Source organism: Hypanus sabinus, chromosome 2 (genome assembly GCF_030144855.1).
Source record: "Hypanus sabinus isolate sHypSab1 chromosome 2, sHypSab1.hap1, whole genome shotgun sequence".
In the NCBI taxonomy this organism is placed as follows: Eukaryota; Metazoa; Chordata; class Chondrichthyes; order Myliobatiformes; family Dasyatidae; genus Hypanus; species Hypanus sabinus.
This window is the reverse complement of record NC_082707.1, coordinates 148,524,458-148,546,251: the sequence shown is the minus strand read 5'-3', so window position 1 is coordinate 148,546,251 and position 21,794 is coordinate 148,524,458. Positions and strand designations below refer to the sequence as shown.

The window sequence follows — 21,794 nt, the reverse complement described above, 5'->3', positions numbered from 1 at the left end:
CCTTGGTGACAGAATAGATACAAGGTCAGAAAATTAACCTCAGTCTGCTGTTGGAAAACTGTCAAGCTAAAAATACATTTATTATCAAAGTATGTATTCTGTACACAACTTTGAGATTTGTCTTTTTACAGGTGGCCACAAAACAAAGAAACACAATAGATCCTATTAGAAAACCCCACACAACAAAGATCGTGAAACACCTTACGTGCTTAAAAAAAAAGAATAAATTGTGTAAACAAAGTAAACAAATAACACACAGAACATTAACCAGAGTTCCTGAAAGTGAGTCCACAGCCATGGTGCCAGTTCAGCGCTGAAGCAAAAAAGCTGGTCCAGGAGCTAGATGGCTGCAGTCCACAGCCAAGGAGCCATTTCAGCTCTGAGGTGAGTATCAATAATTGCAGGTCTCAGCTGCAGAGTCAGATCAGTGCTGAAATGAGTAAACCTGGGAGAGAGGTGAGCTGAATACCAGTTTGCCCTTCTCCCTTGGCCTCGATGAAATTGTGCAAATGGCAAAGAAAAACACACAGAACATGAACTGCAGAGTCCCCGAAAGTGAGTTCACAGCTGCGGAGCCTGTTCAGCACAGAGGCGAGTGAAGCCCTTCCAGGAGCCTGATGGCTGCAGGGCAACAACTGCTCCTGAACCTGCTAGTGTGGGACCCAAGACTCCTGCACCACCTGCCTGATGGGAGTAGCGAGGAGAGAGATGGGTCAAATACTGGCAGTCAGCATGGAACACCTGTTAGTCTTCCGCTCTCGTCCTTGACAATTTTAATCTTTCTTGATGCTTTAATCAGCAGAGAGAAACAGAGTCAACCACGATGTCTTCCGCCATCAGGACTGTATGCACTTTCAAGAGTATGGTTCACTGAATTCCTCAGGAGTTTGCAAAAGCATCGGATCCTTTAGTCAGTTCAGAAGTATGTCTACAAGAGTATATAGTAGTTTTACAGACAAAAGCAGGTTCATGCTAGAGGTTCACATGACACATCTCCCCAAGTCTCAACATACTCTCTTTTACCTTACTCTGTCACTTGCTTATTTAGCTTCCCTTGAAGACACCTTTGCCATTTATTTCAACCGACCACCCCCTACACATCATACACTGATGTGCATGAGTCACAAGTCTTACCCATTCTAAGGATTAAAAAAGCTTCCCCAGACTTACCCATCTATCATATACCATTTACAGTTCAGTTTTAATCCCTGCCAAATGCAAATACCACTATTCCTATCAATAATTTGCATGCTTTTTTGCTTCCTCTTGAAATTTCAGCACGAATCTGTGGAATGTAACCAGAATATGGTAATTTGATTTTGCTACCTACACAGGAACTGGAGAAATGATTATATTTTGGGTAAAATGTTCAATTTATTTGCTGGGCATGATTTCCATTCATTAGTGGTTCATTTATTTTTCCACGCTTTACAAAACAACTGCAGAAACCATACAATATTTTTTGCCCAAGAAAGTGTTCTTGCTTTTCTTTAAAAAAAATGCATAAACTGACTAAGGACATCACAACTTTAAATACAATGCAAAAATATTACAATTAAAATATAAATACAACCAATTAAATATCTTACCTTTTGTCCCAAGAATTCATGCCAAGAATATTTAACAGCATCCTGCAGTAGTAAAAGACAGACTGTGGTTCTTGTGGGGATGGTTCTTCCTGCTCCATTGCTTTCATATTCAGGTCATTGCCATGCTTCTCCACAAATTCTTCCTCTTCAGTGTACTGTTTTAGGATTGCATTGATCACATCATTTTCCTGTTTTTCTGAAATACAAACTGGAGGGGGAGCCGGGATGTTAAGCTGCACTCCAGCTCTCTGCAGGCATTCTGGACTGGTGGAACCCAGATATTGCAACATCTCATCCAAGGCATCTTCATCATCATGAATTACATCCCATGATGGCACCATTTCTCTGCATCTTCTTTTTGTTTGAGGTACCAAATATTCACTTAAGTCAACATCAGTAATTTCTGTCTCTTTGAAGACTGATTCAGCCATTTGTTCTTCATGAAGATTTGTGAACTTGTGAGCAATTTGCCTTTGTTGACAGCAATGAGGTGGTCCATAGAGAATTGCAGAATCCCAGGAGTACTTACCAGATATATCACGCATCACCACTCTAACATTTGAGGTAGCTGTTGAGAGTCCAGCTGACATCCCTCCTCCTGGAATATTACCCTCAATAGGGATTTCCAAGTATGAAATAAGAGTAGAACTGTTCAGCACAAAAAACTGGAGGTTTGGATTCTCAAAAAGTTCTGGGGAAAGTTCAGCACAGTCAGTAAAGGGATTGTCATGGCTTTCGCTTATCAAACTGGTCAGCATTGCTGGGCCACCGCTCAATGGATAATGGCCAACATGATTTACCAAATGTATTATCACAGTCCGGGCAGCGACTGAAATCAAACCTTGCTGTATGCGACTCCTCACTACAAGAAAAAAGTGGAAAAAAATTGTAAATTTTTGACTAATTGATTATTTAGTCACCAGTTAAAAAAGTAAATTAAAAATATATAGTATAATCTATTGTGTTTGACTCAATTTGAACACATTTTAAAAGATACAAAGGCTGTATGGTCAATCTAAAACATAGGCCTGGGTTTTGCTCATAAATACTGACAGTTCCTTGCATTTCTCAGCCTTAAATTTATTAGCACATGTGGAAATCCAAGTCCCAAACTTAATCCCCGTGCCTTGCTAGCCCCTTCCTGAGTGTACTTCAGCAAAAGGTTCCCTTTTTTTTTAAAAAAGGACAACAAAGGACAAAGGTTCTTGCCAAGATTCCCCAGTATCTATGCAAATAAGATCAGGTGGAGGACCTGCATATCACTGATTTCAATGGGAATATTTCTTTATTTATTGAGATACAGCGCAGAATAGGCCCTTCCGGCCCTGAGCTACGCTGCCCACCAATCCCGATTTAATCCTAGCCTAATAATGAAACAATCTACAATGGCCAATTAACCTAGCAACCGGTAGGTTTTTGGATTGTGGGGGAAACTGCAGGACCCGGAGGAAACCCACACAATCACAGGGAGAACGTACAAACTCCTTACGGACAGCTGCAGGAATTGAACCCAGGTCACCTGTAAATGTAAAGCATTGTGCTAACCACTATGCTACTGTGTTGCCCCAATAGTACAGCTTTGAGGCAGAAAGAGAACATTGTTAAGTTTCTTTTTTATCTAATTGTTTATGATGTTTTCTATTTCTAATTCTTTTTAAAAGATGTTAATATATAATTAATTTTAAAGGCAAGTAGAAGTTTTTGACACAAGCACAAGAGATTCGGCAGATGCTGGAAATACAGAGTAATGCTGAATCTTTATTATTTTCCATTGATGCGGTCTGACCTACTGTGTTCCTCCAACACTGTGTGTACAAGTATCTGAAATGTTTCTTCATGTCAGGGAATAAAGTAATGGGGACAAAAATTGTACAACCTATTTAAGTTACAATGTATTAGACTCACTGCTAATTAGGATGAAAAGTGAAAAATCCTTAATCCACACACTCACATGTTGATGACACTGACTTTGTCTAAAACAAAAATCACTTCACATGTTCCAGCTTCAGTCATGGATCTCTACTTCTAGCTTAATAACAATACTTTATCCCAGACTTTACAGCTGGTGATTTAACACACACAATCACCAGCTGTCTGGCTTAAGGTAGATGAATCCAAAATCTTCTTTATCCATATGGTGTCAAGTCCTTGAGCAGTGGCAAGGATTTAACTGATCTAATGGAGTGTAGCAGGTGAGTCAAAACAATAAAACTCAGAAAAGCCTTTGAGAAAAGTAAAGCCCTGCCTTCAGCTTGGCTTGCTATCAAAACATACAGTATTTCAATGACAAATATCTCTGGTGTTCAGAAAGATTTTAAAACATCCCTAAGTGGAACTAAGGCCAGCAGCAGAACATCTTTTAAGAAGGTGAACCCTCGCAAGGTGTCAGACTCCAATAATGTACCTGGCTATCACCTACTGTGATGAAATGTTTTGAAAGGTTGGTCATGGCTAGAATTAATCCCTGCCTGAGCAAGGACATGGACTTGCTGCAATTTGCCTACTTCTACAATAGATGTATGGTGGAAGAAATCTCACTGGCTCTCCACTCGCCCTTAGACCACCTGGACAACTGCAATATCTATGTCAGGCTGCTGTTTATTGATTACAACTTAGCATTCAACAGCATCATCCATCAGTACTAATCACTCGAAATCCAGACCTGTGCACTTCTCTCTGCAACTGGATCTTTAACTTCCTCATTGGGTGACCACAATGAATGCAGATCGGAAATAACAACTCCTACTCACTGACAATTAACACAGGCACTCCTCAAGGATGTGTGTTTAGCCCATTGCTCTACTGTCTCTACGCCTATGACTGTGTGGCTAGGCGCAGCTCAAACATCATCCATAAATTGAAAGAATCTCAGGTGATAAGCAGGTATGCAGGAATGAGATTACAGATAAGCTGGTTGAGTGGCATTCCAACAACAACCTTGCACTCAACATCAGCAATATCAAGGAATTGGTTGTGGACTTCAAGAAGGGGAAATTGGGAGAACACACAGCAGTTATTATTGAGGGTCAGCAGTGGAAAGGATGAACAGCTTTGAATTCCTGGGTGTCAATATCTGTGAGGATCTATCCTGAGTCTGACATATGATTCAATTATGAATAATTATTCAATTATGAAGAACCATGTCAGTGGCTATATTACATTAGGAGTTTGAAGAAATTTGGTTTGTTACCAAAGACTCTATAGCAAATTACTACAAATGTACTGTGGAGAGCATTCTAAATGGTTGTATCACCATCTGGAATTGAGGGGCCAATGCTAGGATCAGAAAAGTCGCAGAGGGTTGTGAACTCAGCTAGTTCCATCATGGGGACGAATCTCCCCACCAATAAGGACACCTTCAAAAGGCAATGTCTCAAGGAGATGGTATCCATCATTAAGGACCCTCACCATCCATGATATGCCCTCTCACATTACTACCATCTGTAGTACAGGACCCTGAAGACATACACAGTTTTTTTTAGGAATAGCTTCTTATCCTATGTCATAAGATTTATGAAAGATCCATGAACACCACCTCACTTTTATGATCTCTTTTTGCACTTTTTAAAATATATATTCTTTTTCTAATTCATGGTAATTTTTGTGTATTGCACTGTACTACAGTTGCAATACAAATTTCATGACACAGTCAATGGTAATAATCCTGATTCTCATTTAGAGTAATATAATATAAATATTTAGCAAAACAAAAGGACATTTAAATTTTCTGTTTTTCCTGACATTCCTGAGTGAATTTAAAGATCTTGCAGATCCTGCGCCACCAGAGCAGAAAGCAGATTGCATAGCGTGTGTTGAAATGATCTCAGAAAAATCCTACCCTCCTGCTGGACTCCATTGGGATGTTCTGGAGTACAAGCCATTTCATAGGAGTCTTTAACAGATCGACAGTTACACTGAGGAATGCCACCTATTTCATGCTGAAATCTCTGCATTCTCCAAGGGCACTAAACTAGCATAGCAGTTAGCACAATGCTATTACAGTTTGGGTATTCAGGAGTTTATAGAGTTCATTTTTGGCGCTGTTCTGTAAGGAATGTCTCTATGTTCTCCCTGTAGAATGTGTGGGTTTTCTCTGGGCCCCCTGCTTTCCTCCCACATTCCAAAGACGTAGAAGGTAGGTTAATTGGTCATTGTAAGTTGTCCCTCCCGTGATTAGGTTAGGGTTAATCGGGTTTGTTGGGGTTGCTGGAGGAGCATGGTTTGAAGGGCTGGAAGAGCCTACTCCATGCTGTATCGCTAAATAAAAAATAAATAAATAAAAATCCAGGCTGTTAAAGTACAGAAAACCTTAACATGAAAGAAAAAATCAGCTTTTTGATGTTTTGGCTGTTCTTAATGTTTCTTCCTACAAATGTTCATGTACATACGTGGAATTTTATTGTTTCCCACCCAACTCACTCTCTCTCCAGCTTGTTATGCTTTCTTGGTTTCTGGTAAAGTCAATAATTTAACAACCCCATGGTTCAGCAAAAGATTGGTTTATAAAACGAAAATACTCAGTGACTACTTTATTCAGTACATCTGTACACCTGCTTGTTAATGAAAATATATAATCAGCCACTCATATGGCTACAACTCAATGCATAAATGCATGCAGATATGGTCAAGAAGTTCAGTTGCTGTTCAGACCAAACATCAGAACAAGAATAAAATGTGATCGAAGTGACTTTGACCATGGAATGATTGTTGTTGCCAGATGGAGTAGTTTGGGTATCTCAGAAACTGATGATCTCTTAGGATCTCTGATGATCTCTTAAGATGATCTCTTAGGATCTCTTAGGATAACAGACACCAGAGTTTACAGAGAATGGTGCCAAAAACATAAAACATCCAGTGAGTGGCAGTTCTGTGGGCAAAAATACCTTGGGAATGAGAGAACTGAGGTGAATGTCTCATGCTGTCAGAAGGGTGACAGTAACTCAAATACCACACTACTACAGTGGTGTGCTGCAAAGGAGCATCTCTGAATGCATAACACGTTGAACCTTGAAGTGGACGGGCAACAGCAATAGAAGATCACGAACATACACTCAATGGTCACTTGGTCATTTTATTAGGTAAGGGAGATTCCTAATAAAGTAGCTACTGAGCGTATCTTTCTGAATTTTTGCTGAATATTATTACTGATTTTCTGAAGAAGAGTTATTGATTTAATTTCCATCTTTCAAAAGCCAAATAATTGCCATAATGGAGCATCTGACCCTGAAAATACTACAGAATCCTGCTGTTGCTCAGAGAAAAATCAGGATAATATTTATGAATACCGAGATATTTCAAGACTAAAACAAAGGCAGTGGATCACAATTGGATTTCTATATTAATGATTTTTTAAATCCAGCATATTGATCTTAATTGTTATCTGAACAGTATTTTAGAGACAACTATTTGGAGAAATACATTCAAGTACAAACTTAACTTTTGGAAAGTAGGAAGAACAGTTGGAATATTGGATCAAGAGTAGACTATTAAGTGAAAAGGTACAATGATTATGTACCATGCATATTTAGACAGTAACTACAATGGTGATAACTGACCAAAGGCTTATCTATTAGCTATACAACAATGTTGCAAGGTATGCATTTGTTCAAAGGCAATGCATATGAATTCTCAAGTGCTTAAGAACAGATTCAAGGTCAATGACAAAGAAAGTAGTAAAACATGGAAACCATGTATATTTGGTTCCATGCACCACCAATACAAATAATCTTGCATTTCCATTTGCAAAACTGAAAACCAGCTGGCAGCATGTGAAGAAAAAGCGTATTGCAGTAGTGCCTTATTTGACACAATGTATTCTAAATCTTAAGAGCAAACACCAACTTAAAAAGTTTAAATGTAAAGAACCACATGCATGCCTACAAATGAGTCTCGAAGTTTTGAAGACAGTTCGCCAATGAAACGCTATATTAGGATTCACAAAGCATGCTCCACAATTGTTCAGAAGCACCACTGGGCTGGTGCTGAGTGGCCAGTGGTAGGAAATACATGCACTTCTATTGATGTGCACACACCTGGAAGCTAAGTTTCTCTCAGCACCACTACACTACAATGGAGTTAGGCTGTGGCTAAGCAGAAGCCTGGTGAAAGCCTGAAACAACCATTTCTATGTCAGCTCGAAGTCTACTTGGATAGGTGGAATTGGGAGTGAGGGTTAGGAGATGACAGCAAAATAGTGCAAGGAATGCAAATCCAGGATATGGGAGTGGGCATGCAATGAATAGCAAGAGGGTAAGAAAAATCTGGAGGAGGCATGAAGAAATAATTTGTGAATGGGGGGGGGGGGGGAAATAGGGGAAGGAGGAAAATAGAGATCAGACAACAAGACCAGATCAAGAAAGATAACCTAAAATGCACAAAAGCAGAACACTGGGAACATTAGTTGATTAAGTCCTTAGTAATAAAAATGACTATTAGTCCACACTTGTGTCTCTTTTCAGAGTATAGTGGAATTTGTTGATTTTGAGAAGCACAAGGAATACAATCATTTTAATTTCCCAAAGCAAGTCTAATCTGTAAGTAGCATTGACATATTGTCATTAAATAAAATGTTGGATACTGGAAATCTGAAAACACAGAAAATACTGGAAACAGTCAGCACTTTAGGCAGCATCTGTGAATACAGGAACTGAATTGACATTTTGTGTTATAAACTCTTTCATGAGTTAAAGCATTCCAGCATTTCAGTTTTTGTTTCAGCGTTATCACACCATTACTTAAGTAGTCAGTCTTGCAAAATGTGACAGCTCTTTGAGGAAATAATACACCAGCGGTATAAATCTACAGATGTGGTGTATACAGCCATTAATAAAGCCTTTAACCAAACACTGCTAAAGACTAAGTATATACAACTGTACAGAAACAGATAACTGTAGACACTTACAGAGAATGGTTAACCTGAAACTATCAATAAGATACATTTACTGAAGCAAGATAATTCAACTATCAAAAAATCCTAACAAAAATCCACTTCTGTAAAAATATTTTGTACATTTTGTTCTTATAGTAGTGCTAATGTATTATATGGTGATAATCTAAAATGTGATTTCATTAGAATTTAAATTATAAAGATTAACTACTATAATTGCTTATTTAGATGGTGACCTTTGTAGCTTTTAAAGTAGAGGGGCTTAACTTGAACTGAAATGTACAATAATCATTAAATAACAGAATACAATTCCTTTCCATTTCTTTTAGCGTATGAATTGAAAAGGCTTCCAACTGAAAGTCAATTGATGTCAATAAATTTTTAATAAAATAGATCAGACAAAAATCAGGTTAGAAATGAAGGTTAAACAACCTGCTGATGACATTCTGTGCAACATGATAACTTTGGAGTTTCTGACATCAGAGAGATAGGACAACAGGAAATGATAACAGAGATGGAAGGTAGAAATACATTTTATTAAATCCCTTCCATTGTCAATGGCAGAACAAATTAGAGTGAGTTTGGCGGTCTGAACTTCGTATATTTGAAATCAACTTAAAAACATACGCAGTAGCTTTATCTTAGAACATAAATATATACATGGATGTGTATGAGGTAGTAAAGGCTCTGCAATAATTCTGCAGCTTTGTCATTTTGTTACAGCAGATAAAATGAATAGTGTAAAAGCAAATAATTTCCCCACACCATTGCTACTTAGAAGTAAAATGTAAAGATGAAATCTTTTGATCTTCTAATTAAGCTTTCTACTGCAATTATTGAATTCTCTATAAATGACCTAAAAAGTAAGAATACCAATAGGCAGTCAGAAGCCTTTTCAAACCTTCTTTTGATTGTAAGCTGCAGATGATTATCTTTATTTTTCTATCAGGGCATTGCTTTGGACAATTGCCAACTACCTTGCTTCATTGCTGTTGTATTTCGTAATTACCTCTTATCCTACTGACAACCACCAATCAAGCTTGTTGAATCTAATGCTGAGCTTATTAGGAACAGCTATGTTTAGAATAGTTTGGCACTTAACCAAAGGTTCCAAACTGCTTGAAAAGAATGAAACATGCTTCGGACAATGCAGTGATGATAAGTAATTTTCTTCCTCTGAAAAGCATCACGTAGATGCCATGGGCAAGAAAAATCACCTGCTGTTAGCACGTAGCAAAAGGGCTCAGCATTTATCTGATCTGTAATTTCATTTTGTTGCCCTTAAGGAAACTCAGTATGAATAGTGAATAGCAGCACCTAAAGCCTATCAGAGAGATATTGAACTCATCTGTTTCAATTTTTTTTGTTTGCTTCTGGACATCAGGATTTGTTTTTCCATCTAGACAAAAGACCCAGTTATTCACACATACATTAAATGCATTTTATATTTAAAGCAAAAATGTAAGATTCAAAATTATACATTTTGTCTACTATAAAAATAAGCCTAAGGAAATTAAAAGTTATTTTGAATCATTTTAAGATTTAAAACAAGAGATTATTTGACAATAGAATCATGTAACATTTAACAGACCTCAAAGATTAAAATTACTTTTTGTGAGATTTAAGAACACTTATGACAATCTTTGGGCAAACGACTCTGAAAATAATTTTAGTTTTTGGAAGGACAGCAAATTTAAAATGAGTCCAAAACTGGTAGATTCAGGGAAACACTGCCATATTTACATATATTTTGGTAAGAATCGACTATTTTAGAAGATGGGAAACTACCACTCATTTTGTTGCAAAATTTTGGGACAAAAATAATTGTCACAACTTTTAATTTCAAAGAATTTATCAGCAACTTTGACTTAAGATTTAAACAAATTGAAGAAAGGACTATCTTATTTTTTAAAAATCAATATTTAAAAATAATTCCCTGGAAATAGGTTTCCTGCAAGAAAATCCAGTGCAAACTACCTGGATTTTAAGAAAATAAAACTGTGAGAGACCCTCAACAGACAGAGCAAAAAAATTCACTTTAGGGTAAAATGACAAGATGAATTTAGCACCAAGAATGCTTCATTCAGCCAGTTAAGGCTATGTTGCTTTTCAATATAATTATGACTAATCTGTATCTGTCCAGCTGCTTAGGCTCTATATCCTTGTTTCCTTCTGCCTAATTTATGTTAGCAATTTAACCCTTTGCTGTAGCCTGCACTATTACAATTCCCACACAAACATTTCAACATACAAGGGTTTTTAAAAAACATTTATGCCTTTTGCTGTTTATACTTCTTGATATTTACGTTTCAGCTTTACTATTATATACATCTTCCATGACTAAGTCTTAGTTTCTACAATTCCTTGAAAGTATGTTTTCTAAGGACTCACCATCCTCATACATTTTTAAATGATCTGTTCCTTACCTGTGGTTTGTGTCTTTTAGTTCTAATCTCTTCAGCCAAAAGGATACACTTCTCACCACCAAAACTCTCTCAATTACAAACCCCATTTCCAGAAAAGTTGGGATATTTTCCAAAATGCAATAAAAACAAAAATCTGTGATATGTTAATTCACGTGAACCCTTATTTAACTGACAAAAGTACAAAGAAAAGATTTTCAATAGTTTTACTGACCAACTTAATTGTATTTTGTAAATATACACAAATTTAGAATTTGGCGGCTGCAACACACTCAACAAAAGTTGGGACAGAGTTAAATAAGATTGAAAAGTGCACAGAATATTCAAGTAACACCGGTTTGGAAGACTCCGCATTAAGCAGGCTAATTGGTAGCAGGTGAGATATCATGACTGGGTATAAAAGTAGCGTCCATCAAAGGCTCAGTCTTTGCAAGCAAGGATGGGTTGTGCTCACCCTTTTGTGCCAAAATTTGTGAGAGAATTGTTAGTCAGTTCAAAAGGAACATTTTCCAACGCAAGATTGCAGAGAATTTAGGTCTTTCAACATCTACAGTACATAATATTGTGAAAAGATTCAGAGAAATCAGAGGCATCTCAGTGCGTAAAGGGCAAGGTCGGAAACCACTGTTGAATGCGCGTGATCTTCGAGCCCTCAGGCGGCACTGCCTAAGAAGCCGTCATGCTACTGTGACAATTATAGCCACCTGGGCTCGGGAGTACTTTGGAAAACCATTGTCACTTAACACAGTCCGTCGCTGCATCCAGAAATGCGACTCGAAACTGTATTATGTAAGGGGGAAGCCATACATCAACTCTATGCAGAAATGCCGGCGAGTTCTCTGGGCTCGAGCTCATCTCAGATGGACCAAAAGACTGTGGAACCGTGTGCTGTGGTCAGATGAGTCCACATTTCAGCTAGTTTTCGGAAAGAACGGGCGTCGAGTTCTCTGTGCCAAAGATGAAAACTACCATCCTGATTGTTATCAGCGAAAGGTGCAAAAGCCAGCATCTGTGATGGTATGGGGGTGCATCAGTGCCCACGGCATGGGTGAGTTGCATGTATGTGAAGGTACCATTGACTCTGAGGTGTATATTAGGATTTTAGAGAGACATAAGTTGCCATCAAGGTGACGTCTCTTCCCAGGATGTCCATGCTTATTTCAGCAGGACAATGCCAGACCACATTCTGCACAGGCTACAACAGCGTAGCTTTGTAGACACAGAGTGCGTGTGCTTGACTGGCCTGCTGCCAGTCCAGATCTATCTCCTATTGAAAATGTATGGCACATCATGAAGAGGAGAATCAGACAACGGAGACTACGGACTGTTGAGCAGCTGAAGTCTTATATCAAGCAAGAATGGACAAAATTTCCAATTGCAAATCTACTACAATTGGTATCCTCAGTTCCAAAATGATTAAAAAGTGTTATTAAAAGGAAAGGTGATGTAACACAATGGTAAACATGCCTCTGCCCAACTTTTGTTGAGTGTGTTGCAGCCATCAAATTCTAAATTTGTGTATATTTACAAAATACAATTAAGTTGTCAGTAAAACTATTGAAAATCTTTTCTTTGTACTTTCGACAGTTAAATAAAGGTTCACGTGAATTAAAATATCACAGATTTTTGTTCTTATTGCATTTTGGAAAATATCCCAACTTTTCTGGAAATGGGGTTTGTACATCTCTGCTGCATAAAGCTAGACTCTTATGCTCGGTTCTTATTTTACAGCATCTTATTAAACGCCTTTTGGAAACTTTGTTAAACAGGCTGCATTACAAGTGCATAATCTATTAGCCAAAACTAGGAAGACTGGAAAATCTCTATTAGTAAACCAGAAGAGCTTTATCCACATTCAAATTTGTTTGACATTTGGAATATGATTCAAAGAAAAAAATAAAATTCAGAAGTTATTAAAATTAATAAATTTCACAGAAGAAAATGAAATTTCAGTAAACAAGAGATTTAAAGTAAAATCAAGCATCATGGGTCATTTTCTCCTTAAATCTTCTCTGTTCACAGTCTATAAATGGTTACTCCATCATATATTTTTCTATGATACTTTTTACGCTTATGTCCCCATAGGGGCTTATGGGGCTGAGGAGATGTGGCTACTTCGAAAGAACACAAAATATAGAAGGTCTGTCAAGATAATTATAACATTTAAAACAGCAAGGTTGATCTTTTACAATTTCTACCCATTTACTGAGTGTGGCAACTGGCAAAGTATCACCTATTCCTAGAGACTTTCCAGAATTCCCGAGCTACCTCCTTGAGCTGCACCTTTGCTTCTGGTAAAGGTTCTCAGTCTTAATGTGCAAGAAGTTCTATGATTTGGAAGAATGATGAAAGGTTGGCAATACATAAACCAGTTTTACCAAAGCTTTTCCTTTCTCCATACACTGGATGTAGGCTTCACCATCAAGGCTAAGTTTACTGCCACACCCAAATACTCACCAATTGACATGCTTGACAAAATATGGAGGCAACTTCATGAACCTCCAAAGTCCCGGACAACCCTGATCGCAGTCTTTCAGACTGACATAAGGATATCCTTCAGGAGGGTGATTCCTGAAAAGCATCTGGCCCAGCTGGCATACATGATCAAGTCCTGAAGACCTGTGCTAATGAACTGACTGGAGTGTTTATGGACATCTTCAACATCAGTTTGGAAGTCTTTGGTATCTGCCCAATCGTAACAGTTCCCAAGAAAAACATGGAAACCTGCCTCAGTGACTTTCATCAACTGTGATGAAGTGCTTTGAGAGGTTGGTCATGAAGTCTATTAACTCCTACCTGAATGGTGACCCAGATCCACTCCAGTTTGCCTACCATCATAAACAAGTCAATAGCTGATGCCATTTTTTTTTTTAATCCCTTTGCTCAGCTCTGGACATGCAATCATCAGCATACTCTTGATTGACTACAGTTCAGCATTCAACACAATCATCCCCTCAAAATTCATCACCAAGATCAAAGAGCTGGGCCTCAGTACCTCACTGTGAAACTGGATCCTTGATTTCTTCTCTGGAAGACCCCAGTCAGTAGAGATTGGCAACAGCATCTCCTCCACACTCACCATCAGCACAGGTATACTACAGGGCTTAGCTCCCTGCTCTACTCACATTATATTTATGATTGTGTGGCTAAGTACAGTTTGCAAATGACAACACTGTCCCAATCAGAGCCAGTTAGCCTGAACTCAGCGGCTGAGAATATGTTGGAGTTGATTATTAAGGATGTGGTTTCGGGATACTTGGATGCAAAAGATAAAATAGGTCAAAGTCAGAATGGTTTCCTTTAGGGAAAAATCTTGCCTGACAAAATTCTGAGGAAATAATATGCAGGATAGACAAGGAGAATTGGTGGATGTTCATGGATTTTCAGAAGGCCTTTGACAAAGTGCCACACACAAGTTTACTTAACAAGACAAGAGCCCATGACATTACAGGAAAGATACCAGCTTGGATAGAGCATTGTCTGATTGGTAGCGGGCAAAGAGTGGGAATAACGAGAGCCTAGCTACTGGTGACTAGTAGAATTCTGCAGGGGTCAGTGTTGGGACTGCTTCTTTTTAGGTAGTATGTCAATGATATGGATGACGGTTTTGTGGCCATGTTTGTGGATGATACGAAAACTGGCAGAGGGGCAGGAAGTGTTAAAGAAGTAGGAAGGCTGCAAAAGGACTTGGACAAATTAGTAGAATGGCAAAGTGGCGGCAAATGGAACAGTGTTAGGAACTGTATAGCCATGCACTTTGGTAGAAGGAATAAAAGCATAGATGATTTTCTAAAGGGGGAGGAAATTAAAAATATCTGAAGTGCAAAGGGACCTTGGAGTCCTCATGCAGGGTTCCCTGAAGGTTAATTTGCAGGTTGAGTCAGTGGTGAGGAAGGCAAATTCAATGTTAGCCTTCATTTCAAAAGGATTTGAATATAAAAGCAAGGATATAATGCTGAGACTTTAAAAGACAGAGGAGAGGATTCACTTGGAATATTGTGAGCTGTTTTGGCCCCTTTATTTAAGAAAGGATATGCTGACTTTGGAGAGGGTTTAGAGGAAGTTCACAAGAATGATTCCAGGAATGAAAGGCTTTTTGTATGAGGAGCAATAGATGGCTCTGGGCCTGTACTCGCTGGGATTTAGAAGAATGAAGGGTATCTCATAGAAACATAACCAATGTTGAAAGGCCCAGATAGAGTGGATGTGGAGGGGAGGTTTCCAATGGTGGTGGAGTCTAGGACCATATGGCACAGCCTCAGAATAGAGGGACACGCATTTAGAATGGAGATGGAGGAGGAATTTGTTCAGCTAGGGGCTGATGAGTCTGTGGAATTCACTGCCATAGGTGGCTGTGGAGGTTAGGTCATTGGGTGCACTTAAGGCAGAGGCTGATAGGTCCTTGATTAATCAGGGTGTGAAAGGTTACAAGGAGAAAGTAGGAAAATGGGGTTGAGAGGGAAATGGATCAGCCATGATGAAATGACGAAGCAGATTCAACGAGCTGAATGGCCTAATTCTGTTTCTATGTGTTATGGTCTTGTGGCACATAAGAGGGAGATTGAAAGTCTGGTGGAATGGTGCCACAACAACAACCTCTCAATCAAGGTCTGCAAAACCAAAAGTTCTGATTGTTCACTACAGGAAGAAGCAGCTGGAAGTCCATAAGCCAGTCCTCATTAATGGAGCAGAAGTGGAGTGGGTCAGTAGCTTTAAAGGTATTAACATATCAGAAGATGTGTCCTGGGACCAGCACAAAAGACATTACAACAGCTCCACTTTCTTAGAATGTCATTGATCATTTGACAAACTTCTATAGATGCATCATGGAGAATACCCTAACTGGTTGCATCAGAGCCTTGTATGGAAATACTAGACTGCCAAATTCACATGGATTTCCAGGAGTTAAAGCCTGCATGTTTAGCAATTCCATTCACTTTAACAAAGAGAGCAAGATAGCGAGTGAGAGGGATGGAGAGGAAAATTACAGCAATTCACTTATCTGAATTAATAAATAAATTTGAAGCTTAAAAATATTGTTTATGCAGATCTGTGAATGCTGGTAAAATCAGACATCCCACAGATCAAAGCAGGTTTTGTGGGAAATGTTGGTCCTAATGGGTCTTTCCAGGTAAAGATAGATATTATGTTTGGAAGTAACAACAGACTATACATAAAAGAGACAAATGGCAAAGCATTTCAAGGTGTTTACAGGAACATTACCAAACAAAATCTAACACAGAGCCACTTCAGAAAATCATACATTAAAAAGTATATTAAATATATAAATGACCGCTACAGGGATTTAAGGAGAGAATTCCAGAGGCTAAGGACTTATCATTTTAAAGTATGGCTTCCAAAGATATAACATCCATGATGAGAATTGCTCATGAGGTCAGAATTGTTGAAAAGTCATGGATATATTGTAGGGAAGATAACAGAAAAAGGCAAAGTTGGACGAATTTTTACTTTTAAAAAAAAGGTTAGTTAGCAAATGTATTGTTGATGGGTGAATCTAAGAGAGAAAAAGGAAGAAGGGTAAAGAGAAGAGAGAGTAAGCAGAATGAAACTTAACTATTTTTAATATCAGTACAACTGTTGAATAATTAACAATATTCCCATTTGATGAATTTTTTGAATAAAATTATTTCAAATGTTAGAAGTTTAGCACCTTAGTCTTGCTAGCAGACAATGCCAAGGAAAAAAACAGGGATCTATTTCGCTGCAACTAAATTTGAAGAATACTTGTCCCTTGGTCTGAAGTAGAGGAAGAATTAAATCATCTGCATAACTGCATCATACGTTAAAATGCTTCATGTTTTCTTGTTTAAAATACAGTTAGTGTATTTAACTTGCCGTTGACAAGATTCATTCTTATTGTTCTCAAGTTGCAGGCAACATAAAGATAGCTATATTTGTTCATCCATAAATGTTTCTCTTGAATACAAATTTTCAATTTCAAGAGGTGCCTCAATGAGATTTAAATAAATGACTTTTAAGTTGGTAGCTAAAAAAAAAACTCTGTACAATCTTACTGCTACCATAATGTTTTTTTTGTAGTTCTGAAATCACGATTGTGGGCTTATTTTAGTACATACCCTCTGTGACCGTCTGGAGTTTTGATGAGCGTTCAGAATCAGGAGAGTGCAAAGGCTCTGGTTCTTTCAAGCTTTCCAAATGTAAGAATGGATCATATTCAACAGAGGCTAGATCTGACAAGCTCAGAGGAAAGTATCTAGGATTACTTAAGTACTGAGCTCCATACACACAGCTATGCAGCACCTAATGATAAAAAAAAACAAGGATTTATAATTAGGATCAATAGTAATCACTGCAAATGAAACAAATGAATGCTAACCTAAGTAGTGAAAATCCATAATTAAAGTACTGGCTCATAATATGAAGACAGCTATTCTTAGAGACAAAGACAATTGCTTTTAAAGATAAATAATATTATAATTAAGACAACTAAAAGAAAGTCAATTGATATCAAAATATTGGATTTGTGCCAAGAATCAATAACTCACTCTTCTACACTCTTTCCAGTTTAGTAACTGAGCAAGCAAAAGTTTATACAGCACTCTCACGTGCAATCTGCACAATCTCCTTCACAACCAACATCACTGCATCACAACTTTTACACTCAACACCTTGGCTGATGATTCTACTTCCAGTGAATCATGTACTTGTACTCCAAGGTCCCTTAGCATTTAATACCATCATTCCCACAATCCTGATCGAGGAGTTGCAGAACCTGGGCCTCTGTACCTCACTCTGCAATTGGATCCACTACTTCCTAACCGGAAGACTACAATATGTGGGGATTGGTGATAACATGCCCTCCTCGCTGACGATCAACACTGGTGCACTTCAGGGGTGCGTGCTTAGCCCACTACTCTACTCTCTATATGCACATGACTGTGTGGCTAGGCATAGCTCAAATACCATATATAAATTTGCTGACGATACAACCATTGTTGGCAGAATCTCAGGTGGTGATGAAAGGGCATACAGGAGAGAGATATGCCTACTAGTGGAGTGGTGCCACAGCAACAACCTGGCACTCAACGTCAATAAGACGAAAGAGCTGATTGTAGGCTTCCAGAAGGGTAAGATGAAGATACACATACCAATCCTCAGAGGGATCAAAAGTGGAGAGCAGTTTCAAGTTCCTGGGTGTCAAGATCTCTGAGGATCTAACTTGGTTCCAACATATCGATTTAGTTATAAATGTGGTAAGACAGCAGCTATACTTCATTAAGAGTTTGAAGAGATTTGGTATGTCAACAAATACACTCAAAAACTTCTAAAGATGTACCGTGGAGTGCATTCTGACAGGCTCCATCACTGTCTGGTATAGGGGGGGGGAGGGGGGGAGAAGTGCCACTGCACAGGACTGAAAGAAGCTGCAGATGGTTGTAAATCTAGTCAACTCCATCTTGGGTACCAGCCTGGAAAGTACCCAGGACATCTTTAGGGAGCGGTGCCTCAGAAAGGCAGCATCCATTATTAAGGACCTCCAGCACCCAGGGCATGCCCTTTTCTCACTGTTACCATCAGGTAGGAGGTACAGAAGCCTGAAGGCACACACTCAGCATTTCAGGAACAGCTTCTTCATCTCTGCCATCCGCTTCCTAAATAAACATTGAACCCTTGGATACTACTTCACTTTTTTGAATACATAGTATTTCTGTTTTTTGTACGTTTTTAAAATCTATTCAATATACGTATACTGTAATTGATTTACTTATTTATTATTTTCTTCTCTTCTACATGATGTATTGCATTGAACTGCTGCTGCTAAGTTAACAAATTTCATGTCACGTGCTGGTGATAATAAACCTGATTCTGATTCTCTGTTCTATGACACCCAATCTAGGCTCAACTGTTCACTTTAAGAATTATTAATGGGTTTTCACTTTCCAAACCTCACATTTAATTGACTGAAACTATTTGCAATCACTTATTCAGCTAATCAAGAACCCCCTATAATTTTGCTGATCTTCTTCATTGTCCACTTATACAAACTATTTTAGTGTCATTGGCAAACTGACCATGTTTTGTACATTCTTATCTGAATTATTAATATGAATGCCAAAAAGTAACAGAACTGAGGCACACCATTCATCATCATAGTTTGTCACACCAGACAGCCAGCCACTCTAGTGTTGTTTGGTTGATGTAGAGGTCAGTGTCAGCTAAATCAGGTGAGAGTGGGCAGTTGTGCAGAACATGTTCAATGATTTGCATCCTTTCGCCACACTCACAGGATTCGCTGGTCTTTAAACCCACTTCACCATATTGTCTCCCGTCCTACAAACTCCTGCTCTCGCTCTGTTTAGAGAGCACCACTTCTGTCTGTCAAGCAGTGCCCCATCTGGCAACATTTCTGTGGGTTCTTGCACTGTATTGTTTGATGGGGTTCTGCCTTCTGTTTGCTACCAGAGGTCAATCCCGTATGTTTGGGGGTGGGGGGGGGTGGGGAGGGTGCTCTGTGTGGTAGTTCCTCCACTGTAGCAAAGCTTTTCCTTGATTTTAGGCTGTTGGAATCTGGCACATGATGACGTAGTGGGTGCTGTGGATCCGAATTCTGTTTACCTTTTTCAATTTTTGTTGTAGTGTCCTTGGATCTCTGGGGGAACAATGCCTGCAAGTCTGTAAATGATGTTGGTGGGTGTGGGGTGCAGTGTGCCCGTGATTATTCGGCAGGCTTCGTTAAGTAACGGGTCTATTTTCTTTGCATGGGCTGATCTGCTCCATACAGGTGTAGAGTATTCTGCAGGAGCATAGCAGAGTGCTAGGGCAGTTGATCTAAGTGTGCGAGCACTGGCTCCCCATTTTGTGCCTGCTAATTTTTTCAAGAGAGAATTGTGACAGCCAACTTTCCCTTGGAGTTTGTGGATGTGGGATGTGGGTGGCAAATGAGAGTGTCCTATCCAGTGTCACGCCCAGGTAAATTGGAGGCGGATGGTGTTCGAGCTCCTTCCCACACCAGAAGATCTTGAGTTTCTGAGCTGCTTCTCGATTCCTCAGGTGGAATGCACGCACTTGAGTTTTTGATGGATTTGGGACCCAAGTGATCCACTAGGTGGTAAAAGGCACATCATTAATCACAGGCCTCAAGTCCGCAAATCAACCTTCAACCATCAAGCCAAATCGTGTATCCATTTAGGCAGCTCTCTCAGGATTCCATGCGATCTAAACTTCCTAAGCAGCCCATCACATGGAACCTTATCAAAGTCCATACTAAAGTACTTAATAAACCATGTCTACTGCCTTGCCTTCATCAGCTTTCTTGGTCACCTCATCAGATATTTCAATCAAGTTTGTATGATTTCCCCAAGCACAAAGCCATGTGTCATTACAGATATACGTACATCTTATCCTTCAGAATCTTCTCTGATGATGGATTTGTGCTGTAGCTCGATGGCTTCAACATTCTCCACAAACACAGGACAGCTCAGCTTTTAAAGGCAGAGAAGATAGAGTATGCTTTATGATTAATTCACCTTGGTGCACAAATGTGAGTTCTGTCTCAGTCCTGCTCATCCGACTTGGAACACCTAGGGGCCAGGCCAGTGTGAAGTCTCTGAACAACTACCACCAAATTAAAGGCAGTGAACCACAGCAGTCAACACACTTGACCAACGTAATAGCACTATCAGAACAGTTACCATGCTACTTCATGTCTACACTTCGGAAAGTCCAGGCACCTGGCCGTACTTTTACTCCAACTTCCAGCATACAGGAAGGGACTAAAGACCGTTAGCACCAGAGGCGAGGACCAAGAAGGTATGGTCAGCAGATGTGGAAGAGCACTTATAGGACTTCTGAGTTGGTGAACTGGACAATACTTAGGGATTCATCTTTAAGTGTGAATGAATATGCCACAGTTATCACCAACTTCATCAAGACCTATGTGGATGAGTATGTGCCTTCAAGAATATACTGAATATACCCAAATCAAAAGCCATGAAGATCCATACACTGCTGAGGGCTAGCTCTGTGGCATTCAAGGCCGGTGGACAAGAATCCAGGTAGACCCACAGAAGGTCATTACAAGAGCGATAAAACAATTCCAATTGAGGTTAGAGGTAAGATCCAATACACATCAGCAATGAGAAGGTTTGCAGGCTATTATTTCCTTTAAAGTGAAACCCAACATAACATCATGAATGGCAGTGAAGCTTCCCTCCCAGATGAACTCAACACCTTTTATGTACGCTCTGAAAGCAAGGATAAAACTACATCAATGCGAATCCTTGCAGCATCCAGTGGCACTGTAATCTCTGTCTCAGAGGCTGATGTCAAAACGCCTTTCAAAAGGGTAAACCCTCGCAAGGCATCAGGCCAATATGGTGGGCCTGATAAGGCTCTGAAAAACTATGCCAACCAAGTGGCAGGAATGTCAAAGGACTTCTTCAATCTCGCTTTGTTGTAGTTAGTGGTTCCCACGTGCTTCAAAAGGGTGACACTCATACCAGTGCCCAAGAAAAGCAGGGTGAGTTACCTCAATGACTATCATCCAGTGGCACTCACATCCTCTGTGATGTAGTGCTTTAAGAGGTTGGTCATAGCTCCGAACAATTCCTATCTAAGCAAAAGCCTGGACCATCTGCAATTTGGTATCAATAGGGCTACAGTGGATGCAATGTCACTGGCTCTCTACTCGGTCTTGGATCACCTGGACAACAGTAATACTTCTGCCAGGTTCCTGCTAATTGACTGCAGCTCAGCCTTCAACGCAATCATACCCTCAATTTTAATCAAAAAGCTCCGAATCCCGAGCGTCTGTATCTCCCTCTACAAATGGATCTTTGACTTCCTCACCAAAAAACCACAGTCTGCGTGAACTGGAAATAACATCCACTCCTCAATGACGATAAACACTGGCGC

The 21,794-nt window shown here is 39.2% G+C and overlaps 1 protein-coding gene across 4 annotated transcripts in view; it reads right to left on the bottom strand.

Annotated features, from left to right (window-relative positions):
- Positions 1–21,794, bottom strand: part of ralgapa1 (Ral GTPase activating protein catalytic subunit alpha 1) — a 218,052-nt gene that overhangs the window by 59,956 nt on the left and 136,302 nt on the right. For all 4 annotated transcript variants that reach the window (XM_059956726.1, XM_059956722.1, XM_059956707.1 and 1 more), the window contains exons 32-33: positions 16,997–17,180; positions 1,590–2,451 (exon numbers count right to left, since the gene is read on the bottom strand). In XM_059956726.1, the coding sequence (XP_059812709.1) occupies positions 1,590–2,451; positions 16,997–17,180 (1,046 nt within the window). The remainder of the gene's footprint in view (positions 1–1,589; positions 2,452–16,996; positions 17,181–21,794) is intronic.